The 23,853-nt window shown below is 45.1% G+C and overlaps 1 protein-coding gene across 1 annotated transcript; it reads left to right on the top strand.

The window, feature by feature from the left end:
• Positions 1-95: 95 nt before the first annotated feature.
• On the top strand, positions 96-4,797 carry LOC117525963 (zinc finger protein 3-like). The gene is made up of 3 exons (XM_034187945.1): positions 96-592; positions 2,893-3,465; positions 3,634-4,797. Exons 1-3 carry the CDS (start codon positions 397-399, stop codon positions 3,912-3,914), a joined length of 1,050 nt encoding a protein of 349 aa, XP_034043836.1. The 5' UTR covers positions 96-396; the 3' UTR covers positions 3,915-4,797.
• The last annotated feature ends 19,056 nt before the right edge of the window (positions 4,798-23,853 follow it).

The raw sequence follows: 23,853 nt of genomic DNA, 5'->3' as shown, positions 1-23,853 counted from the left end.
ATTTTTCGAATGTAAGTGTTTTATTGTGAAAGACTGAATAGGAACTGGTTGTTTTTAACTTGGTAGTTTTCTAATGTGTCGGGTGTGTGGATGCTGGTGCACTCCTACTCTTCTGGGGTTTTTTTTTAAGGTTTATCTGCTATCTTGCACAAATGAACTATCAAAGTCTGTGTGTCTGAATAAACCCGGATCCGGATTAAAACTAGATTTGGAGCTGTTCGTCTTTTGTATTTATATTTGACCGCTAACTGATCTTCCAGTGCAAAGTTAGCTTAGCCTGCTAACAACAACAAGCCTGCAGGGGGCGGAGCTTCAGGACACTTCCCGATCGAATCGACAAAAAATACGTTTTAGAGACAATTTGGAATTTTACAAATCTGGTAAAATCGTGTGAAAATGCCGAATGTCGAAATGCTGAGAGCGTTACTGAAGCAGCGACTACCTGCAGATGATGACGAAGAGATATTTGAGCTGTTTGAAAGAACAATCGCAGAGTACGAGGAGGAACTTTGGCGGTTGAAAGAGGAGATCGAGCGACAAAGAAAACTCCTGGAAGTTGCTTACAACTCTGAAGGTCAAATCCAGAAAACAGGTTTGTTTGAATCTCTTTTGAATGTCTGCAGTTTGCATCCTGTTGTGCATCTTTTTCTCAACAAGATAATACCAGTAATGAGGTGTCTTTAAAACAGACATACTGAGGTGGCCTTAGGTCCTGGATGGAAACCCGCCCAGGCAGACAATCAATCTATCCCCAGATTCCCCACCTCGTAGAGTAACTGTCTATTTGCTGCACCCAGGTGAAATATAGGTGTTTTCTTCTGCCTTCTCCAGCCGATGGGGTCCTCATCGGTGCATGCTGGCTCATGCCCAGAGAAACACGCCACATGGTCAAAATGTCTTAGCTGATGTTTCCTCACAATGTTGGTGAGGAAACCCTTATCCGAGTCTGAATCGGAATGGCACAAATCAGATTCAACTCAACTTTATTTATATAGCACTTTAAAACAACCAAACTGAAAACAAAGTGCTGTACATAAGACAAAAAACAATTAAAAACAATAAAATAAATAACAGTTATTTCACTGTTGTTAAAAGCAATTATAAACAATAAATAAAAGAAAACCATAAAGCACTAAAACAAAAACAAAGTCTCATACAGAGTTAAAAGCCAAGGAATAAAAATGGGTTTTAAGACTGGTTTTTAAAAATGGACAGTGAGGAAGCTTGTCTAATGTTCAATGGAAACTCGTTCCATAGTTTTGGAGTAGCAATGGAAAATGCTCTGTTCCCTCTGAGCATCTGTTTGGACCTCGGTACCACCAGGAGCAGCAGGTCAGCTGACCTGAGGCACCGAGCAGGATTGTAGGGTTGAAGGACCTCAGAGAGGTAAGGGGGTGGGGGTGAAACCATTTAACAACTTAAAAACAAATAAAAGAATCTTAAAATGGACTCTAAAATGCACAGGCAGACAGTGGAGGGAGGCCAGGATGGGGGTCATGTGCTCCCTCTTACGTGCTCCAGTTAGAAGGCGAGCAGCTGCATTTGATTCAGGCCAGATTGTTTTCGATTTGAGTGGGATTCCTGAGATCTGAATGCAAATGTGGTTAGAATCGGACTACCTCAGCGATCATGACATCAGACTTCGTCACAACATTCGCGTACCCACAGCGTCTTTTCAATGTGGCGCTGTTCAATGTGGTAAGACTGCAAACAACCTTCTTTTGCTGTGGTGCCTTCTCGTCAAGAAAATCAGCCAGGTGCTTTCCCTTCCATGTGTCACACACATCCAGATCCCACCCCCACGCTGTCATGCCCTCATGCAAAGGCACACACCCCAGTGCTGTCATGTCCAGACACACCTCTTTCAGGTTGCACCAGATTGAGTTTGGATGACTGTGTAGGATGAGCCGGATTTTAAAAATGTCTGAATACTATCCAGCTAGAAAGCAATCTGGACTGAATCTAACTTGAGCCAGATTGACAACCCCAGTCTGAACGGGGCCTAAAGCTGTATCCTACAAAGATCTGGCCTTCCAAGACTGTGGGGGACAATCCAGCCGTTCTGAAATTAAGAGTGTTGCCCATGGTCCTTTTTGCTTTTGTGACATGAGCTTTTCCGGCCTCTACCCCCATTGTCTAGTAACCATGGCAGCTGCATGCGACAAACTAGTGTATTGCGCATAACCCATTGTTTAGTCATTATTTTTCAGTACTTATATATGCTTTTCTAATAAACATTGCTTAGTTACAACTGTACATATGGAGCCTGAAATTTCTCAGTTTCTCAAGTGCTGCTTCAGCAGGGCATCCATTGATTTCACAAAGATCACAGCATTGGCTGAAAATTCATGGTCAGTAAACCTTTCTTCACCAACAAGGCCACCAAATCTACTGCAGTCCACAACCCTACCCAACACCCAGTCCATGCAGCAGACTGCAGTCCACTTCAGAGAGCATTTCTCACAAACCAAACAAGACTCCATAAATAAGCCTCGTGTACACTTCAGAAACTTATCCCAACATAGTTCAGTCCAGTCCCATTGGGTAGATCAAGCTTGAGGCAGTGCCAAACCCAACCAAGCCATATAAAAACCCATATAAATAATATTAGTGCAGTGTGCTCAGGAAGGTTATTCTCCTCATGCTGTGCTGAATGTGTGTGCGTATTATCAGTGTTCCTCTATATAAGATGAACTCCACATTTTGAAAAAATATTTGAGTCTCATTTTCATCACAAAATTCCATATGAATATTAAGCAGCAGGATACTTATCACAGGTCTGCAAAATTATACTTCAGTCACATTATGTGCCTGGTTCTTAAAGCTCTTGTTTAGCAGTGAGTGCACTTTATTCAAATGAATACTTTAATGTGTAATGCTTATTTCCTTAAGATGTGCGGCAACTGTTGGTGATTAAAGAAGAGGTTTCCACCGAGCAGCAGGCATGGAACTGCAGTCTGGAGCACATGGGACCAGAACTCCCACACATTAAAGAGGAAGAGGAGAAACCGGAGGCCAGTCAGAGTCAAGAGCACCTTCATGGGTTGGAGGAGGTGGATGTCATCGAGTTCCCGTTCACTCCTGTCTCCGTGAAATGTGAAACTGAAATGAAACCGCAGCCTTCACAGAATTGCCAAAATCAAACTGTGGAAAATGGAGAGGCAGAACCTCAAACCAGCAGATCAGCTGATAGGATGAAAGCAGAAGATGAAGAGAATTGTGGGAGGGCAGAACCAGTTCAAAGTTTTGACATAGACAGCCATTTACACCCACATAATGAGGATGTGACTTTAAACTCTTCTGAATCTGAGACTCAAGATAGTAGTGACAACTGGAAGGAGATCTGGGATCTTGGAATGAAAGTTCCTGTAAGGAACAGGGGACGTAGTGCTGGCACAAAAAAATTTAAATGCTCTGAATGTGGAGTAAGACTGAGCCGAAAGGGCGCACTGAATGAACACATGAGAATTCATACAGGAGAGAAACCATTTAGCTGTCCTGAATGTGGTCACAGGTATGGTCAGAAAGGAACTCTGAGGAAACACATGAGACTTCATACAGGAGATAAACCATTTAGCTGTCCTGACTGTGGTCAAAGGTTTTTTCGAAAGTGCACTCTACGGGATCATATGATAATCCACACAGGTGAGAAACCTTTTAGCTGTTCTAAATGTGGTCGCAGATTTGGACTGAAGAGCAATCTGAAGACCCACATGAGAATTCATACAGGGGAGAAACCATTTTGCTGTTCTGAGTGTGATCAGAGTTTTTCCCACAAGGTTCAGCTGCATACCCACATGGGAATTCACACTGGAGAGAAGCCATTTGGTTGTTCCGAATGTAGGCGAAGGTTTTCCCAAAAGAGCAGTCTGAAGAGGCACCTGAGAATTCATACAGGAATGAAAACCACTTAGCAGATCCTATGTTTGGCAAAAGGTTTGAGCTAAAGCTCATCTGAAGGTTTTTTAAAGCATTGAAATCGCAATGAGTCTCTACGTTCTGTACAGTTATGAGGAAAAAAATGGCGTATTTAAAAGAACAGAAGGTGTGTAGGTGTGTACTAGAAATAGATAAGAAGTAACAAGGATAAAATAAAATTTCAACCACAAGCAGAATTCAGAAAATGGTTTGAAATGATTCATCACAACACAATTAAAAACAAAAAGGTTTGCAGGAAAAGTGAATCTGAAAGTCTGATGTGAGCAGGCTGCTGGTATGTATGTGTATGTGTGTGTGTGATTTCATTAAACCACTTACACAGATTGATTGTGATTATGCTATTTGGGTCTAAATTGTAGCCGCATTGGTAGCACAGATATTACGCCAAACGTGTTTGTAGGGCTTTGTTTTTACTTGACTTTGACCAGTCTGCTCCAGAAGCAAATTTTCTGGAGACACTAAGTAAAGTTCCCTTTAGGTTTGGTGGAAATCCGGCCAACCATTTATTTGTTATTTTGTTCAAACACACAAACACAGGAGTGATTACAATAACCTGGTCATGCAGCAATATGTGGCCCAAACTGCATCGTGATCTATTAAACCTCCACACAAGTACTTCTAGTATGTCCAAAAGATTATGTTGTATAAGTATTTTCCCCTGGTTTATAATGATTTTATCCACCTATGTTTATAATGAACATGTCACTGACATTTTTAATGTACATGCTTTGCTGTATGTTTTTATTATTTTTGTTGTTAATATTATTTAATCGATGCCCTGATGAAACATGATTTAATATACATCTTGTGCGCTGTATAATATTAATGTACCAAAAAAAAAACCTCAGAAATCCTTGATTTTTGAAATTAATTGTGAATTATGCATGATGTTTTATCTTCTGTGCTTTATCATTAAAGCTGCCAGGAGATTTGTTGCACTCAAATCAGCCCTGTACATCGGGAACAAATGTCTGCATACGAGTATATTGTGGATTAATAATTAAGTGAATGATTGGAATCAATCCTTAGAAACCTGACAGTCCATGTCGTATCACACTCTACTTTTTTAAGGTGGGACAGGGTCGCCCTGGTGGTCATTTAATGTGTTAATTAAGTGAAAAAGAAAACTTTTCTTCTGATGCTTACGAGTCACAAAAAAACAATTTTCTCTTCCATCTTGCTCATTATTGCGTCTCTTTCTCTCTCACTTCTACATCTCGATATACAAGGTCTGTCCATAAAGTATCGTACCTTTTTATTTTTTTCAAAAACTATATGGATTTCATTCATATGTTTTTACGTCAGACATGCTTGAACCCTCGTGCACATGCGTGAGTTTTTCCACGCCTGTCGGTGACGTCATTTGCCTGTGAGCACGCCTTGTGGAAGGAGTGGTCCCGCCCCCTTGTCGGATTTTCATTGTCTGGAAATGGCGGAATGAAAAGGACTTTTTTTCCATCAGAATTTTTTCAGAAGCTGTTAGAGACTGGCACCTAGAAACCATTCGAAAAATTTATCTGGCTTTCAGTGAAAATTTTACGGGCTTCACAGAGAATAAGGACTTTAACTACAACTTTAAGGACCCCTTTAAGGATGGTCGGTGCGCCGAGCTGCGACGATGCGGCACAAACCACTGGATCATTTCTAAGCTGATGGCTCTGTGGATACGAGACCGTCGTGTGCTCTTTCTCTGGTTATCACAAGACCTGGACATCAGCCATTTTCCGGCAGATTTCACTTTTAACAAGAGATTTTGTCATGGAAAGCCGCGCGGGTCACGACCGATTCGCTGATGAAGCGAAACAAAGGAACACCTCCGTTTCGGAGTGTTAGAGGACAAGTTGGGACATGTCCAGCTCTCCACAAGTTATTTTATACTCACTCGACTGGTAAGCACTGAAAGCTGAGATAGACATGTCCCAACTTGTCCTCTAACACTCCGAAACGGAGTCCTTTTCATTCCGCCATTTCCAGACAATGAAAATCCGACGAGGGGGCGGGACCACTCCTTCCACAAGGCATGCTCACAGGCGAATGACGTCACCGACAGGCGTGGAAAAACTCACGCATGCGCACGAGGGTTCAAGCATGTCTGACGTAAAAAACATATGAATGAAATCCATATAGTTTTTAAAAAAAAATAAAAAGGACTGTTAATTTATGGACAGACCACGTATGAATGCAGAATTTCCCTAAAATAATTCCAAACTTGATTTATTGCACAAATGAGCTTTATTCCCGCTGGCTCACTTTTCTGCATCATATTTGCAGTAAAGTGATGGGTGTCTTGGACAGATGGGTGCATTTTTGGCTGTGATCCTGCAAACTTGCAGTTTTCATGAGATCCTCCGTCACCTTAAAACTACACAGTTAGGGCCCTGTCCCACTGGCGTTTAGGAGGATTTGCGTATGGATTGCGCACAAAATTGGCCCATATTCGCCAAACATCCGCAGTATCTGTAACATGCCTGTATGAGTTGGCCATCATCCGAACACGCCCGTGATCATTCTCAGAGGCACGCATGTCCGCAGCCAGGATTTTTGAGCTGTTTAAAAATCTGAATGTGGATGACATCCGCCTTACATACTCCATATATACTCAATTCATACACAATACATACTCACTCTATGCGCTGTATATCTGCCGTTAACCGCTGATATCTGCAACTGACGGGGATTTGCGGCTTGGCAGCAGACCGGGACAGTGTGTAAAACAGATATATATCATGCCCATCATGTCCACATCACAAATTAAAATATGTTGTAGCGAATGCGTACAAATTGTCCACGAATAAAGTGTTTTTATTACATCTGCTTTGCAGCTGATTTGCGGACAATCTGTGAATGCATAACAAACACGTCACGTAAACCCAAAGTACTATATGTGGCAGAAAGCGACATACCTGCCAGTCAGTGCCGGTCCGGCTGTGTAAATCCACAAAGACTGCTGCAATCCAGGACTTTTATTTAACACCAACAAAAGGAAGAGTTGCTGCCACAACTCATGCTGACATCTGTTTTCTGTGGCACTCTCAAAAAAAAAAAACACCTTCTCACACCCCCAGCGGCTTCCCCCCTCCCGCTCCCCAAACTCATGAACAGTTAACCCTCGCATGGCAACATGAACAAACTCTGTGATCAACTTGTCCAAGTCCAGCAAATGGTCCAGAGGCTGTATTGTTGGTGTGAATAGTGATGCCAACGGCCCGAGTGCGCTTATTTTATTACCGCAATGCAGATGCCGTGCACGCGCAACACATACGCAGTGCATTCATAATACACCCGTAATACTGCCGTGATAATCGCAATGTGTCGGATCAGTTTCCTCACTACATGCGTTATATAACCGTGATTGTTCATCATATATTCGCTATATATTATTAATATAACCGTAAGTCATACTGGGACATTTGTCATTTTAGGCCATTTTTGTTGCGGACGACAACGAACGCCCGCAATTTGTATACTCAATTCATGCACAATTGATCCTCTCCCCAGTGGGACAGGGCCCTTAGACACTTCTTTATGATGCCTTTAGTTAATCATGAATTGTTTCAGGTTGACATTCAAGGCAAAGTTAAATAAAAAATTTAAACCAAAACAAAGTGTGCATGTTTATTTAACATTTTTGCTGGCTAAGGTGCTCGACTTAAGAAAGGGAAGTTTGTGTAAAACTAGTAGTATGGGCCCTATCTTGACAAGCAATAGTGTGCAAAGCACAAGTGCATTTAGAATGTGTCCAAGTTCAATTTTCAATTAGCACAATGTGTAATGTGAGCACAAAGTAAGACACAGGGCACAGAGCGGTTGCTTTTAAGACTCTGTCATGGGTGCATTTGATCATAACTTGAATAATTGTCTCCAAGTCTCTCTGAAGGGAAACGGTAGCTGAAGTTTTGTATTTTCCCATTAGTATTTACTTTTATATTGTTTAGAATTTTTGTGTTAAATTCAGTTGCATTGCAGGTTCTCACTGTGTGAACCAACAAAGTATACATGTGCCGTGAAGTTAAACCCACCTTTGTAAGGTGTGACTGAACACTGCGTCATATAAACAGCAGGAAAAACTCTGCATTTGATTTTAGATCATATTTTTGGTGGCCTGTGGCTTGATAGTAATGTTCCAGCTCTGCACCTGATTACACAAATGAGAATGCGTCTACCTGCTATGTGTACTTTGTGTAGGGTATAAGGACCCGAGTGGACACAGCAAAATATTCACAATGCGTCTGACTTGACTCAGTGCCGATAGCTGAATTTAAAGGTGTGTTGACAGCAGGTTGACAGCAGTAGCTAAGTTTCATAAACCATGACGACACCTTTTTTTCATGTGGTAACCTCTTCTACAAGTGCATTAATAAGACAGCGGAAAGAAGCATGATGGGTTTTGACACAAAATCTTGGTTAAAGATTTCTCTGAAATCCACAAAAGTATCTCTCAGCTGTTATATTTAGCTTCTTGTATTTTGAAGACCAGGACGTTTCCTGGGATACTCACTGTTACTCTTTCTGTGATCACTATTTTCTGTAAGTGTTATGGTTAGAGGTTTGGGTGGGACTGAACCGTTGCAGGCAATGGACCCAAACGCAGGGAGCTGGACATGGAGAAGAGTACACAGGAAAATATATTTATTTATAACAAACAAAGTAAAAGTGCTGCGCTGGGGTGCCTGCAGTGTGGAGAGATGGCCCGCCTCCCGGCGGCGATATGAGGTAGCTGCAGGATCCCAAGCCAGTCTTGATGGATAATATCAACTAAGGTTTCAGGGTTCAGGATCAGGTGGAACACTTGCCTCTGAGACCAAACTATGGGGAATGAAGAGACATAGGGTCAATCAATCAATCAACTTTTTTTTTATATAGCGCCAAATCACAACAAACAGTTGCCCCAAGGCGCTTTATATTGTAAGGCAAGGCCATACAATAATTATGAAAAACCCCAACGGTCAAAACGACCCCCTATGAGCAAGCACTTGGCTACAGTGGGAAGGAAAAACTCCCTTTTAACAGGAAGAAACCTCCAGCAGAACCAGGCTCAGGGAGGGGCAGTCTTCTGCTGAGACTGGTTGGGGCTGAGGGAAAGAACCAGGAAAAAGACATGCTGTGGAGGGGGGCAGAGATCGATCACTAATGATTAAATGCAGAGTGATGCATACAGAGCAAAAAGAGAAAGAAACAGTGCATCATGGGAACCCCCCCACAGTCTACATCTAAAGCAGCATAACCAAGGGATGGTCCAGTGAATGCACTCGTAACGGAGCCTCAAAACATTCACAGTTCAAAAAGGTTTAACACAGGTTGCTTTAGGGGTCAGGAAATAAAGTTCTCTTCTTAAGAAATTAAGTTCACTGTTCAGGAATTGTTCATAGTTCATAAGCTGTATCCAAAGGTCAGAGGTCAAGTGCTGCTTGTTGAATGCAGTTCCAATTAAGCAGGACTCAATACAGCTGGGTTCTCAATTGGTTGATATCAGAATTCATGCGGTTCTTTGAAGTGTTGTTGGAACAGTTCTTTATCATAGCACAGTCACAACAGGAACGAGTGCAACAGGATCTCACTGAGACGAGGAAGAACTTAACTACATGTAGTTGAAACGTGCTCTGTGCCAAGAGCTGAGGAGTTCCAAAGTGACGTTGCTGTGCAGGTAGTCAGAGTCAGGATCCAGGTCCGCCTTGGGAGCCGTACTGGAAACGTCTGGAACATCATGAAAGTGAGTTTGCTCGAATATGGAATTAGAGGGGAGGCCAGGTTACCTGAGCTTTTGCTGTGAAACACTTCGGCATCTTAGACGGACAGCCAGAAAACACAGTCAATGTCACAGGGCAGCATTCAGGTTTGATCCTCTTGGAGACTGTCTGGAACATCAAAGGTGGCCTGGAAGCTGGCGAGGCAAGGGAGACAACAGACAAACACGGCACACAAGTACAGTATGTGGCAAAACATGAACAGTAACCAGCAGCTTCTGTATTTTTGTTGGTAAAGAAAGGTTTATTGACCTTGACTTCATGGACGATGCGGTGGTCTTTGCAGAACAGGCTGTGAGAAGCTAAATGAGGGAATCAAAGTGTCTGGTTTTGCAAGACTTGTGGATCAAGACTAAGATCCAGGCTTTTCATGACTTCCTAGGACTCAGTGTATTGTATCTGTATGTGGTGAAAGTGTTGTAGACACTTATATCATCAGTGACATATGTGTCTCTGGGCCCTCATCCTTTGGGTGTCAAGAACACCTGAGAAGAGCTTATGAAGTCATGAGGTCATTGAAAGATGTATTTGGTGATGCAAAAATCTTAGGGTCCTGGTGCTTCTTTGTCTTGGTTGTGATACTTGGCTGCTAACCAGAGAACTAAACAACTGGATTCCTTTGATATTGGGTATATTTGAAGGATCCTTGGATTCCATGGAATGACTCTGTGAAATTGAGTGAGAACAGTCACACATGAGGGGTATCATCTGAGAGTCAGATGACTGTCAGGATTTGCCATGATCCAGCACACAGGTGCCTCAGTGTTGAGGACCTTTGTGACTGGAGAAGGCCAAAGACACACCCATGTTTCACCTGGCTGGGACAGATAGATGATTCCATCAGAGAGGAGGGGATGGACTGATGTCTGCCTGAGTGGTTGCCATCCAGGACCCAAGGCAGTTCTGTGATGTGGTGAATGCAGCAACGCAAGGCCTGTGTTGGTGGTGCAGCCTCGATAAAGACGCTGATACCCAAGACGATTACAAATCAGAGTCCATCAAGCCAACATGAACAAACAGCCACGCCCCTCAGGATTTCACACTGACATATGGAGTTTGGTGTCGTGGTGACTGTTTGGACTTACATCCAGCTCTCCAGGTGCACATCAGTGAAAAACATGGAAATGCAGACTGAAGCAACACAGATGTGTCACAGAAACAGCAGTACAGTCACACAAACAGCAGTACAGTCACACAACTGCAGTACAGTCACACAAAACTGCAGTACAGTCCACAGAAACCACAGTACAGTCACACAAACTGCAGTACAGTCACACAAGCTGCAGTACAGTCACACAAGCTGCAGTACAGTCACAGAAACCGCAGTACAGTCACAGAAACTGCGGTACAGTCAGAAACCGCATTACAGTCACAGAAAGCGCAGTACAGTCACAGAAACTGCAGTACAGTCACAGAAACTACAGTACAGTCACACAAGCTGCAGTACAGTCACAGAAACCGCGGTACAGTCACAGAAACTGCGGTACAGTCACACAAACAGCAGTACAGTCACACAAACAGCAGTACAGTCACAGAAACTGCAGTACAGTCACACAAACTGCAGTACAGTCACACAAACTGCAGTACAGACAGAAACCGCAGTACAGTCACACAAGCTGCAGTACAGTCACAGAAACCGTGGTACAGTCACAGAAACCGCAGTACAGTCACAGAAACCGTGGTACAGTCACAGAAACCGCGGTACAGTCACAGAAACTGCAGTACAGTCACAGAAACTGCAGTACAGTCACAGAAACTGCAGTACAGTCACACAAACTGCAGTACAGTCACAGAAACCGTGGTACAGTCACACAAGCTGCAGTACAGTCACAGAAACCGTGGTACAGTCACAGAAACTGCAGTACAGTCACAGAAACTGCAGTACAGTCACAGAAACTGCAGTACAGTCACAGAAACTGCAGTACAGACAGAAACCGCAGTACAGTCACACAAGCTGCAGTACAGTCACAGAAACCGTGGTACAGTCACAGAAACCGCAGTACAGTCACAGAAACCGCGGTACAGTCACAGAAACCGCGGTACAGTCACAGAAACTGCAGTACAGTCACAGAAACCGCAGTACAGTCACACAAACTGCAGTACAGTCACAGAAACTGCAGTACAGTCACAGAAACTGCAGTACAGTCACACAAACTGCAGTACAGTCACAGAAACCGTGGTACAGTCACACAAGCTGCAGTACAGTCACAGAAACTGTGGTACAGTCACAGAAACTGCAGTACAGTCACAGAAACCGCGGTACAGTCACAGAAACTGCAGTACAGTCACACAAAACAGCAGTACAGTCCACACAAGCTGCAGTACAGTCACAGAAACTGCGGTACAGTCACAGAAACCGCAGTACAGTCACACAAACAGCAGTACGGTCACAGAAACTGCAGTACGGTCACAGAAACTGCAGTACAGTCACAGAAACCGCAGTACAGTCACAGAAACTGCGGTACAGTCAGAAACCGCAGTACAGTCACAGAAACCGCAGTACAGTCACAGAAACTGCAGTACAGTCACAGAAACCACAGTACAGTCACACAAGCTGCAGTACAGTCACAGAAACCGTGGTACAGTCACAGAAACTGCGGTACAGTCACACAAACAGCAGTACAGTCACAGAAACTGCAGTACAGTCACAGAAACTGCAGTACAGTGACAGAAACTGCAGTACAGTCACAGAAACTGCAGTACAGTCCCAGAAACTGCAGTACAGTCACACAAACTGCAGTACGACAGAAACCGCAGTACAGTCACACAAGCTGCAGTACAGTCACAGAAACCGTGGTACAGTCACAGAAACCACAGTACAGTCACAGAAACCATGGTACAGTCACAGAAACCGCAGTACAGTCACAGAAACCGCAGTACAGTCACAGAAACTGCAGTACAGTCACAGAAACCACAGTACAGTCACACAAACTGCAGTACAGTCACACAAACTGTGGTACAGTCACACAAGCTGCAGTACAGTCACAGAAACCGTGGTACAGTCACAGAAACTGCGGTACAGTCACAGAAACTGCAGTACAGTCACAGAAAGCGCAGTACAGTCACAGAAACCGCAGTACAGTCACAGAAACTGCAGTACAGTCACAGAACCGCAGTACAGTCACACAAACTGCAGTACAGTCACACAAACTGCAGTACAGTCACAGAAACCGTGATACAGTCACACAAGCTGCAGTACAGTCACAGAAACTGCAGTACAGTCACAGAAACTGCAGTAAAGTCACACAAACTGCAGTACAGTCACAGAAACCGTGGTACAGTCACACAAGCTGCAGTACAGTCACAGAAACCATGGTACAGTCACAGAAACCGCAGTACAGTCACAGAAACTGCAGTACAGTCACAGAAACCGCAGTACAGTCACAGAAACCGCAGTACAGTCACACAAACTGCAGTACAGTCACACAAACTGCAGTACAGTCACAGAAACCGCAGTACAGTCACACAAACCGCAGTAAAGTCACACAAACTGCAGTACAGTCACAGAAACCGCAGTACAGTCACACAAACTGCAGTACAGTCACACAAACCGCAGTACAGTCACAGAAACTGCATTACAGTCACACAAACCGCAGTACAGTCACAGAAACTGCAGTACAGTGACAGAAACCGTAGTATAATCACAGAAACTGCAGTAGAGTCACAGAAACTGCAGTACAGTCACAGAAACTGCAGTAGAGTCACACAAACTGCAGTACAGTCACAGAAACTGCAGTACAGTGACAGAAACCATAGTACAGTCACACAAACCGCAATACAGTACATTCATGTGGTTCAAGAACAGCCACAACGTCCAAGTTGAAGGTTCCTCGGACACAGACCAGCTTAATCCTGGAGACACAATCTGTTGGGAAAGTGTAGTGACACGGACCCACAACAGGGGGCGTAAATGAACGGACAATAGAGGAAGTTAAATGTGAACACTTTACTGTTGTGAAGTGTCACAACCACACACAGCAGATTATAGAATAGATACAAGTCATGAATGAAGGTGTCGTGTGGGCAGGCTCGATGATAGGAGACGTCCGTCTGAGATGAACCGGAACCACAACGATTTCCACCGCCACCGAACCCGAAGGATACTGGAGCCGCCAAGTCCCGAAGTCCCCAGGTGGCCACCGTCTCAGCGTGTCGGATCTGGTACTGCTGGCGGAGAACAAAGACAGTCAAGTGTGGATGTGTATACACCCCGTAACAATAACGGTGGGAATTCCACCTCCACCTCTAACACACACTCGTGCAGCGTCTGAGTACCACTTATCTGGTGGGAAGTAGGACAAAACAGTCGCGACCCACGCCGGTCCTCTGGGTAGACAGCTGCAACACAATAGCTCTTGGAATCAATCAACGCAGGCAGAGAAAGTTACCTCTCAAAGAAGTCGTATCTCGGCGACGTGGTGGAGGTGTCATCCTGCTTTTATCCAGGGTGAAGTGCAGATGATCGGTGACAGCTGTCATAGTTGATGAGTGACAGCTGTCACCTCGCTGTTCCTGTAAGGCGGCAGCGCCCCCTCGTGCCTGAAGCCCGCACTTCAGGCAGGGCGCCCTCTGGTGGTGGGCCAGCAGTACCTCCTCTTCTGGCGGCCCACACAACAGGACCCCCCCCCTCAACGGGCGCCTCCTGGCGCCCGACCAGGCTTGTCTGGGTGGCGTCGGTAAAAATCGACCAGGAGGGCCGGGTCCAGGATGAAGCTCCTCTTCACCCAGGAGCGTTCTTCGGGTCCATACCCCTCCCAGTCCACCAAATATTGGAAGCCCTGGCCCATTCAACGGACATCCAAGAGCCGGCGTACTGTCCAAGCTGGCTCCCCGTCGATGATACGGGCAGGAGGCGGCGCCAGACCGGGAGTACAGAGGGGTGAGGTGTGATGCGGTTTCAACTGAGACACATGAAAGACTGGATGGATCCGCAGTGAGGCCGGGAGTTGGAGCCTCACTGCGGTGGGACTGAGGACCTTGAGGATCCGGAAAGGCCCTATGTAGCGGTCCTTTAATTTGGGGGAAGCCACCTGGAGAGGTATGTCCCGTGTGGATAGCCATACCTCCTGCCCAGGCTGATATGCGGGAGCCGGGGACCGTCGACGGTCTGCATGGGCCTTTGCCCTCGTCCAGGCCCTCAACAAGGCCGAACGGGCGGTGCGCCACACCCGACGGCATCTCCGCAGGTGGGCCTGGACCGAGGGCACACCGACCTCTCCCTCCACCACAGGAAACAAAGGGGGCTGGTACCCCAGACACACCTCGAACGGGGAGAGGCCGGTGGCAGAGGACACTTGGCTGTTATGCGCGTTACTCGATCCAGGGCCAGGTGTTCACTCCAAGCCGTCGGGTGTGCGGATGTAGTACATCGCAGGGCCTGCTCCAGCTCTTGATTGGCCCGTTCAGCCTGTCCGTTAGTCTGAGGGTGATACCCAGACGAGAGGCTCACGGTGGCCCCCAGTTCCCGGCAGAAACTTCTCCAAACCTGCGAGGAAAACTGGGGACCGCGATCCGAGAGATGTCTGTTGGTATCCCATGCAGACGGACCGACATGGTGGACCAGGAGATCCACTGTCTCCTGGGCCGACGGGAGCTTCGGGAGGGCCACGAAGCCCTGGCTTCTGGTGGGACGTATAGTCTATTCTTCGGCCCTGTTCCGGGATCCGGGCTCCGTGCCAGGGCCTCCCGGATGGTCTTCTCCACGTCCCAGGTAAGGGTAGCCACGATAGTGGACTCCGCTCTGCTGGGGTCAACCTGCGGGAGAAATAGGCACACGGGTGAAGAACCTTATCGGTCTCTCCGCTCTGGGATAGCACGGCTCCTATCCCTGAGTCAGAGGCGTCCACTTCAACCACAAACTGGCGACTGGGATCGGCTGCACCAAGACGGGTGCAGTCGAGAAGCGCTGTTTCAACTCCCTGAACGCGGCATCGCAAAGATCCGACCAGGTGAAGGGAACTTTGGTGAGGTCAGGGCTGTCAGGGGGCTAACTACCTGACTAATACCCCTTAATGAACCTCCTGTAAAAATTTGCGAAGCCGAGGAACTGTTGCAGCTTCCTACGGCTCGTAGGTTAGGGCCAGTCTCTCACCGCTGCGACCTTGGCTGGATCCGGGGCGACGGAGTTGGAGGAGATGATAAACCTCAGGAAGGACAAAGAGGTGCGGTGAAACTCACACTTCTCGCCCTTCACAAACAGCCGGTTCTCTAACAACCGATGGAGGACCTGACGTACATGCCGTACATGGGTCTCAGGGTCCGGAGAAAAATGAGTATATCATCCAGATACACGAAGACGAATCAGTGCAGGAAGTCCCGCAAGACGTCATTTACCAAAGCTTGGAACGTCGCGGGGGCGTTAGTGAGGCCGAACGGCATGACCAGGTACTCAAAATGACCTAACGGGGTGTTGAATGCCGTCTTCCATTCATCTCCCTTCCGGACCCGAACTAGGTGATATGCGTTCCTAAGATCCAGCTTTGTGAATATTTTGGCTCCATGCAGGGGGGTGACACCGAATCCAACAAAGGCAACGGGTATCGGTTGCGAACCGTGATCTCGTTCAGCCCACGGTAATCAATGCATGGACGAAGACCGCCTCTTTCTTGCCCACAAAAAAGAAACCTGCTCCCATCGGGGAGTGGAGTTACGGATCAGCCCGGCAGCTAAGGAGTCCCGGATGTAGGTCTCCATCGATTCGCGCTCAGGTCGGGAGAGGTTGTACAACCTGCTGGACGGGAACTCCACGCCTGGCATCAAATCGATGGCAACAATCGTACGGACGGTGCAGGGGAAGGGTGAGTGCCCCGATCTTGCTAAAAAACGTCAGCAAGATCGTGGTACTCAACCGGCAACCGCCGACACATTGGGGGGAACTTTGACCTGCTCTTTACCCTGTGAACCGTGAGGGACCAGAGGATCCCAAACACACCCGATGGCAGGTCTCGCTCCACTGTACCACCCTAAGCGGCCCACACAACACAATCCTTTGAAAGGACACGAGTATGAACATTCTGCAACATTGTGTAAGTTTATTTCACTGTATCAACATAGTAAATTCTAAGTCCTGACTAAAATAATAAACCAACAGCTAAAAAGTGCTGAAGATGTTTACCATAAATAGAATATAGAATAATTCTGGTTACTTCAGACTTCAAACAGCTTTATTGATCCCAAAAAAGGGCAATTACGTTTACACTCCAATTACCATCAGACAAGATACAGCAATTTATCCACAATTATTACTTGTTTACCGTAATAATGGCACACATCAAAATTAAAGACAACACATATACATTTGACATTGTTATGTGCACTGAACTTAAAGTAGTCCGTCTTCCGAATTGAGGCAAAGTGGGTGAAGGCCGCTGCAACTGTCAAGTCGCGCCGCCTGCCAGCTGGGAAGGACAGATACCTGCGCAGGGAGGGAGGGGCAGGAAGGGAGGTAAAGAGGAGAAAGCTGGGGCATGCTCAGTCCATGTGTAAGTCTGTCAGTTTATTGTCCTTGTGGGTTGAGATGGGTGAGAAGGTTAAATTGAATGAATTAATATAAAATTAAGCAAAAGTACTCTGGCAACAGTCATGTGGGCCAACGTAAGAAATGCTCCTACATAAGATGAATAAAGTTTCCAAATTAAATGATGAACATACCACAGTTTAATTTATCTAGTATTTGGTTTGAAGATGAATGTGAAGCAGCTGGAATGAAGATCATCCATCCATCTGTTTTCTTTACCTGCTTACTCCAGGTAAGGGTCACGGGGGGTTGGGGGGGTGGGGGGTGGAGGTGCACCCCAGACAGGACGCCACTCGCAAGGTGGGAAGAGGATCAGTACGTCCAAATGTGAGTCTGTGGTCCATAATAATTTAATGACATGTTTTTAAGTAACTAAAGCTGTAAGGGCCCTGTCCCACTGGTGTTTAGGAGGATTTGCACATGAAATGAGGAGACAAAAGCTGAGCGTCCACAACAAAGGTGGGCGGAAATGACAAATGTCCCGGGGTGGATCAGCGAATACATGAGGAAGAAAAGCGGATATAACAGGGAACAGAAGCGGAGGCGCCCCCATGAGGGTCACAGCGGCCGTGATGCACTCGCTCCATCTGTGCACACTCTGTCTGCATGCGCGACATATCATTTGCGACCGTGATGTGGCTGTGCTGGGCACGCGTCAGATCTGTTTTGCACGCTGTCCCGGTCCGCCGCCAAGCCACGCCAACCCGTCGGTTGCGGATATCAACAGATGACAAGGGATATGCAGCGCGTTGGTTGTGTACGTCCTCCGTATGTCTTCAGTATGTGTTCAGGCAGTGATGCGGATCTCATCCGCAGCAGGATTTTTGAGCCGCTCAAAAATCCTGCTGCGGACATGCGTGCCTCTGCGGATGATCACAGACGTGTTCGGATGGCGGCCGACTCATACAGGAATGTTACATGGTTATTGCGGTTGTTTGGCGGATGTGGGCCACTTTTGTGCGCATTCCATCCGCAAATCCTCCTTAACGCCAGTGGGACAGGGCCCTAAGGTATAAGGAGGCCAAGTGTTTAGTGCACTTGGTTTCAGTGTGGAAGGTTTGTGGTTTAAACCCCATCCTGCCTGTTCTTCATGTATTATGGAGTTGTGTTAGGAAGGGCATCCGATGTAAAACTTGTGCCAAATCAATGTGCAGATGTGTTTCAGATTTGCAGCCTAAGGAGCTTATTGTTTTTATATTTTTAAGTAACTAACAGGTTACTTTTACATTTTACTATTATTTATTTACATAACTCAGTTTCATGTATCTAGTTGCTCCCCAATGCAGTCAATAAATGAAACACAAATACTGTGCTTTTATTTACAAACTGACTCCTGGCCTGAGGCATGCTGGGAGGGGGTGTGGTCAAACATGGACATGCTCCCTGCAGCTTCCGGGACGATGTCAGCAGAAAGATACGGTTCAGCAAAATTCTGCTTAGTCCTTGATGACTAGCAAGTAGTAGAGCAAGCATGGGATTAAAGGAGTCGTCAAGAGTCAGTGAGTGCAATGTAAAGAAAGACAGGGTACTGGTGGCCACGTGGGGGCGCTGTTGCTTGTATATTTATGCTGACTGGTGACATTTAGATCCATTTTAATAGCAGACAGTTTTGATGACTGGAGCCCATTGGGTCTGATTTTGTTATCCATCAGTTGGACTGTGATCCTGAGCTTTAGAACGCTGACTGGTGTGAAGTCAACCAGGTTGGAATCACCTGGAAAGAACTAAATGTGATTTTAGCATCTTCAACTGGATTGTGTGAAGATGTTTAGATCATGTGTGTCAGGTTTCGGCCTTGTTCAGGGTTATGTTTTCTTTTTTTCTCTCTTTCTTGTACCCATGTTCTGTCCCGGCCTTGATTTGATAGTTGTTTTATTTTTTGTCACATGTTTATTCTCTGTTCTCTTTTGCTTTGCCAGTTTTGTATCTTTATTACTTTTCATTCTTTAGCCACTCTGTGTTTTCATCTGGGTCTATTTATGATTAGTTTTGTTTCATTTATTTCTGTGTTAGGGTTAGGGTATTTAGTTTTGTCTTAGTTCCTGTCTGGCATGTAGTTTGTTTTTCTTTATTGCTTGTTACTTCAGTCTCAGTTTAGTTTTATCACGTTTATTGTATTATGCTTTAGTCTCTGGTTTTGGTTATTATTTATCTTCAGTGTTTCATCTGGTTATGTTCCTTTGGTTATTTATTGCATTCTCTGGTCATCATTTATTTCTACTCATTAGCCTGTTTGCCTCTTTTTTATCATTAGTATATCACTTATTTTTTTTTCTATTTTTGCCACCAGTGAGTTCTAGTTTAGTCTTTGCTTTTTGTTTTCTTTTTGTATTTGCACTCTGCCTTGCACTATAGTCACTAGTTTTATTTCTTTTTATACTTTAGCCACATGGTGAGTTCTGTCTTAGTTAAGTCTCTGCCTTTTATTTTCTGGTTCCTGTCACATGAGCACATCAGTTTGTGGTTTTCAGTTCTTTTTATCTCTATCAGTTGTGGGTGTGTCACTGGCACTTAGTTGTTTTGTCTGTCACACCCACCTGTCTTGTCTGGCCACACCCCTTCCAGAACCTTCCCCACACCTGCTCCACATCACGCCCTGATTACTCCCTCTGTATTTAAGCCCTCACTTCCCTGCCAGTTTGTTGTACTTGTTACTTATCCTCGCAAAGTGGTTTCCTTCAGGATATTTTAGGATGATTTGTAGGATTGTGTTTGACCCCATATGTCTTTTGATTGTATAACATCATCTTAGTTTTTTCTGTGTAGTTGAGTCTTTAACAAACCAGATAAACTGCAGAACTGTGGAGTAAATCTGCTTCTCCTGCACAAGGAGGTGTGACAAGGTCAGGCGCCATATGTTGGTCTAATCCAGTCCAGGTGGTTCTGTCTGCTCTTATTAGAGGATGACGAGAAGTTTGACTCTGGATCCATCAAAGCAAAGCGATCCTCAGCTTATCCCCACAATTACCAGAACTGCTCTTCTTGTGGAAGCCCAATAATCAGTTTCTGAGGTGAAGGTGACAGATGATCTGTGGTGACTGATAACACATTTATGTGCTAGGACCAGGTAAGGAAGAAGACCAGCTGAATGTTCTTCTATAAATGGATACTTTTTAAAACACACGCTTGTTACTTTTTAATAAATAGTGATACCTTTACTAATTATTACCTAGAAATTATAGTTCTGACAGTATCATCACATTGCCTCCACCTCTTAGCTGCTATGACAAAGGTCACCTTAAGGGGCAGCATCTTCTTCACAAACTACTTTGTCGTAGAAAATTCAGTAATATTATCAAATGTTTTCTTCATCAGTATCTCAATTAAATGTTACTTCCCACTTCTAGTGTGAGATCAACATGGCAAAAAAAAAAAACAACAACAACAATACACACATAAACACATTCATCAGCAAAAAGAGTGACTTTTTTCAAATAAGGCAATTTTTGTATCTGTTTCAAAAAGAATTCCCCCCTCCACACACACTTTTTTTTTTTTTTTAGGCAAATTCACAGCTACTGAGCTGTTTTGTTTTGGGCACAGTCATGAAAAATCAATGTAGACAACAGAATTATAGTTTTGAAGACACTGATTGGTGAGGGGCCACAGTTTGTGTTTGTAATCATCCTGGATGAAGACTAAGATCCAGATTTTCAGTGACGTCCTGGACTCGACTGTCAGAAGTGGATCTGTATGTGGAGAACGTGTTGAACTTGTAGAGACGGTCATTAATCCCAGCAGTGACGTTCATGTCTCTTTAACCTCTGCCTTTGAGATCGAGATACGCCTGAGAAGAGCTTCTGGAGTCATGAGGTCGAAGGTCAGATGTGTTTGATGATGCTGATATCTTTGCAGGAGGATGAAGGTCTTTAGAGTTCTGGTGCTGCCTGTATTACTGTATAGATGAGAGACTTGGACTCTAACCAGTGACTGAAGGCAACAACTGGATATCTTTGGTACCAGGACTGTTTGGAGGATCCTTGTGTACCCACATCATGACTCTGTGTCAAGCGATTATTTAGAGAGACTAAGATGGGGAGATGTACTTGCAGCGCGAGGGAAGGACATTTTGACCATGTGGTGTGTTTCTCTGGACATGATCAAGCATGACCCCAGTGGCTGATGAAGACCAAGGACAACCATTATCACTTGGCTGCAGCAGATAGATGGTTACTTTCAACAGGTGAGGATCATGGACCAGTTGTCTGTTTGGGTGGTTGGCATCCAGGATGTGGGATATTTTCATGGTACTGAACCTCAGTCCTGACCTGCTAAGCAGCAGGAGGACCTGGTCCTGGTCACTGACAGAAGCCTTTCAGTATTTCCTTTAAAATGTATCAAGAGACAAACTGCTTATCACAGCTTTCATTTGTTGTTCATGCTGTTGTAGAATTATGACCATGATTTATGTTATGAGTGAATTAATACAAAAATTAAGTACGTTGGCATGTAGCTACAGCTAACGTGCTCACAATGATGCATTTAGATTTTTTCTTTTAAAGGAAGCAATATTTTGAACTGCTGCTCCGTTCTGTTTCTACAAATGATGGAATGAAAAGTGAAAATATCTCGTATGACGTGGTCATAAACTTCAATCAAGGTTTCTGAACATATTCATGATCACTGGTGCTAATAGAAATAAATACATGAATTAATTTAATTAATTAAAATATACTTCTTCATACAGTAAGTTTTAAATTCTGCTCTTTACTCTCAAAGTGACAACACATTTCTACAATATGACCTAAAACAGAATATTAAAATAATGGCCGTTTTAAGAACTTCTCCCCTTTCATGCAGTGATTCTAAATATTCACTTACAGCCAGAGTGGAGATGCCAACTCCAGCCTGGACTTCATGTTTGCTTTTAAATAGACAGAGATGTTAAATACATATGAAATGGATGTTAAAATGCCTTATCTTCTCACCATTATCTCTAGTCTGTCTTCTGTCCAAGTTATTGTCTGATGGACCTGGTCGAGCTCCTCTTCGGTGAACCTGCTGGAGCTCCTCCCTAGTGGACCTGGTGGAGCTCCTCCTTGGTAGACACGGTAAAGCTCCTCCTTGGTGGACCTAGTGGAGCTGCTCCATGGTGGACCTGAATGAAGCTCCTCCTTGATGGACCTGTAAGGCTCCTTCCTGGTGGACCTAGTGGAGCTGCTCCATGGTAGACCTGTGGAGCTCCTCCCTGGTGGAGCTTCAACTGAAGCTGTCAGTCTGATGCCAAGCTACCGCCTTATCTGAATCGCCATGTTCCCAATTCTTGAAGCTGACTTTACTGACCCTAATTCAGTCAGTGCTTAATTAAGCCCTATCTTCTCCATGTTGTGACCATCACACAGATTTTTCTAAAAATTCTTTGGAACTGATAAAGTCACTTGAATTTATGGCAGGATGTCTGAGGGACTATCAGAAGGTCCAGTTGGTGTGGAGTGAACTTCTAGATACCTCCTGTCTGCATGACTGAGATCCTGCACCGACCTACAGAGAGGCTCTCCTCACTCCATTTTTCTGGGATTCTGATTTCTTCCTCACTCTTCATTACCCAACCTTTGCACACAGTGAACTACATTTGGTTGTCTTAGTTTATTCATTCATTTATTTTCTGCTGCTTATCCGAGTGTAGGTTGTGGTGGCAGCAGACTAAGCAGCTGCACACATCCAGCACAGCCAAGTCCTGTAACTTTTCCCAGGGGATCCTGAGGCGTTACCAAGCCAGCTGGGAAATATAATCCCTTCAGCATGTGCTGCGTCTTCCCTGGGACCTCCTCCCAGTTGGATGTGCCTGGAAGACCTCCCGAGGGAGACAACCAGGGGGCATTCTCACCAGATGCCGGAACCACATCATCTGGCTCCTTTTGAAGCAAAGAAGCAGCAGCTCTACTCAGAGTCCCTCATGGATAGTCGAGCTTCTCACCCTGTTCAGGAGTGAAAGCCCAGGTACCCAATGGAGGAATCTCATTTCTGCTGCTTGCGTCTGTAATCTTTTCTTTTGGTCATTACCCAAAGTTCATGACCATAGGTGAACCTTCTGGTTCAGCTCCTTCTTAAACCACAACAGTCCAGTAGAGCATCCATAAAACATCAGACACCGCTTCAATCAGTCTATCGACCTCACGCTCCAATTTACCCCCACTCATGAACAAGACCCTGAGACACTTAAACTCATCCACTTGGAGCAGCAACTTGCAAGTGAGCGCCTGGTGTCCGAGTCGACAACAGCGGGACTTGGTCGAGCTCAGCAGAAGAAAAAACACGATGTCACCTCCATGTGAGCTTACGGCCTGCAAAGAGAGTGTAACAGGTCTGTTTTTCGGGCAGTGGACAGGGGCAAATACGACATGAGCTGACACTTCTTTATGTCTCAATTTAACTTTCCTGTTTTAACAGAACAGTCATAGCAGATGGTCACTCCACTGAGTCTGAGCTGACTGAAGTGTTTTCCTGTCACAGCAATCTGGGAATTTTATCCTGCTGCTATCAATGTACCCCCCCCCCCCCCCCCCCCCCCCGAAGAGAACTGATCCAAACACACGTCATAATCCAGGATATATTTATTTCACTGTAAAATGAGACATTTCCGTTCATGGTTATTCTGTGTTCTGGCTGAACTTCTAGTGATCTGTGGTTAAAGATGAAAATCGTGTCTGTGTG

This window comes from Thalassophryne amazonica, chromosome 15 (genome assembly GCF_902500255.1).
Source record: "Thalassophryne amazonica chromosome 15, fThaAma1.1, whole genome shotgun sequence".
Classification (NCBI taxonomy): domain Eukaryota; kingdom Metazoa; phylum Chordata; class Actinopteri; order Batrachoidiformes; family Batrachoididae; genus Thalassophryne; species Thalassophryne amazonica.
The sequence above is the reverse complement of the archived record's forward strand: the minus strand, read 5'-3'. Positions and strand labels throughout refer to the sequence as shown.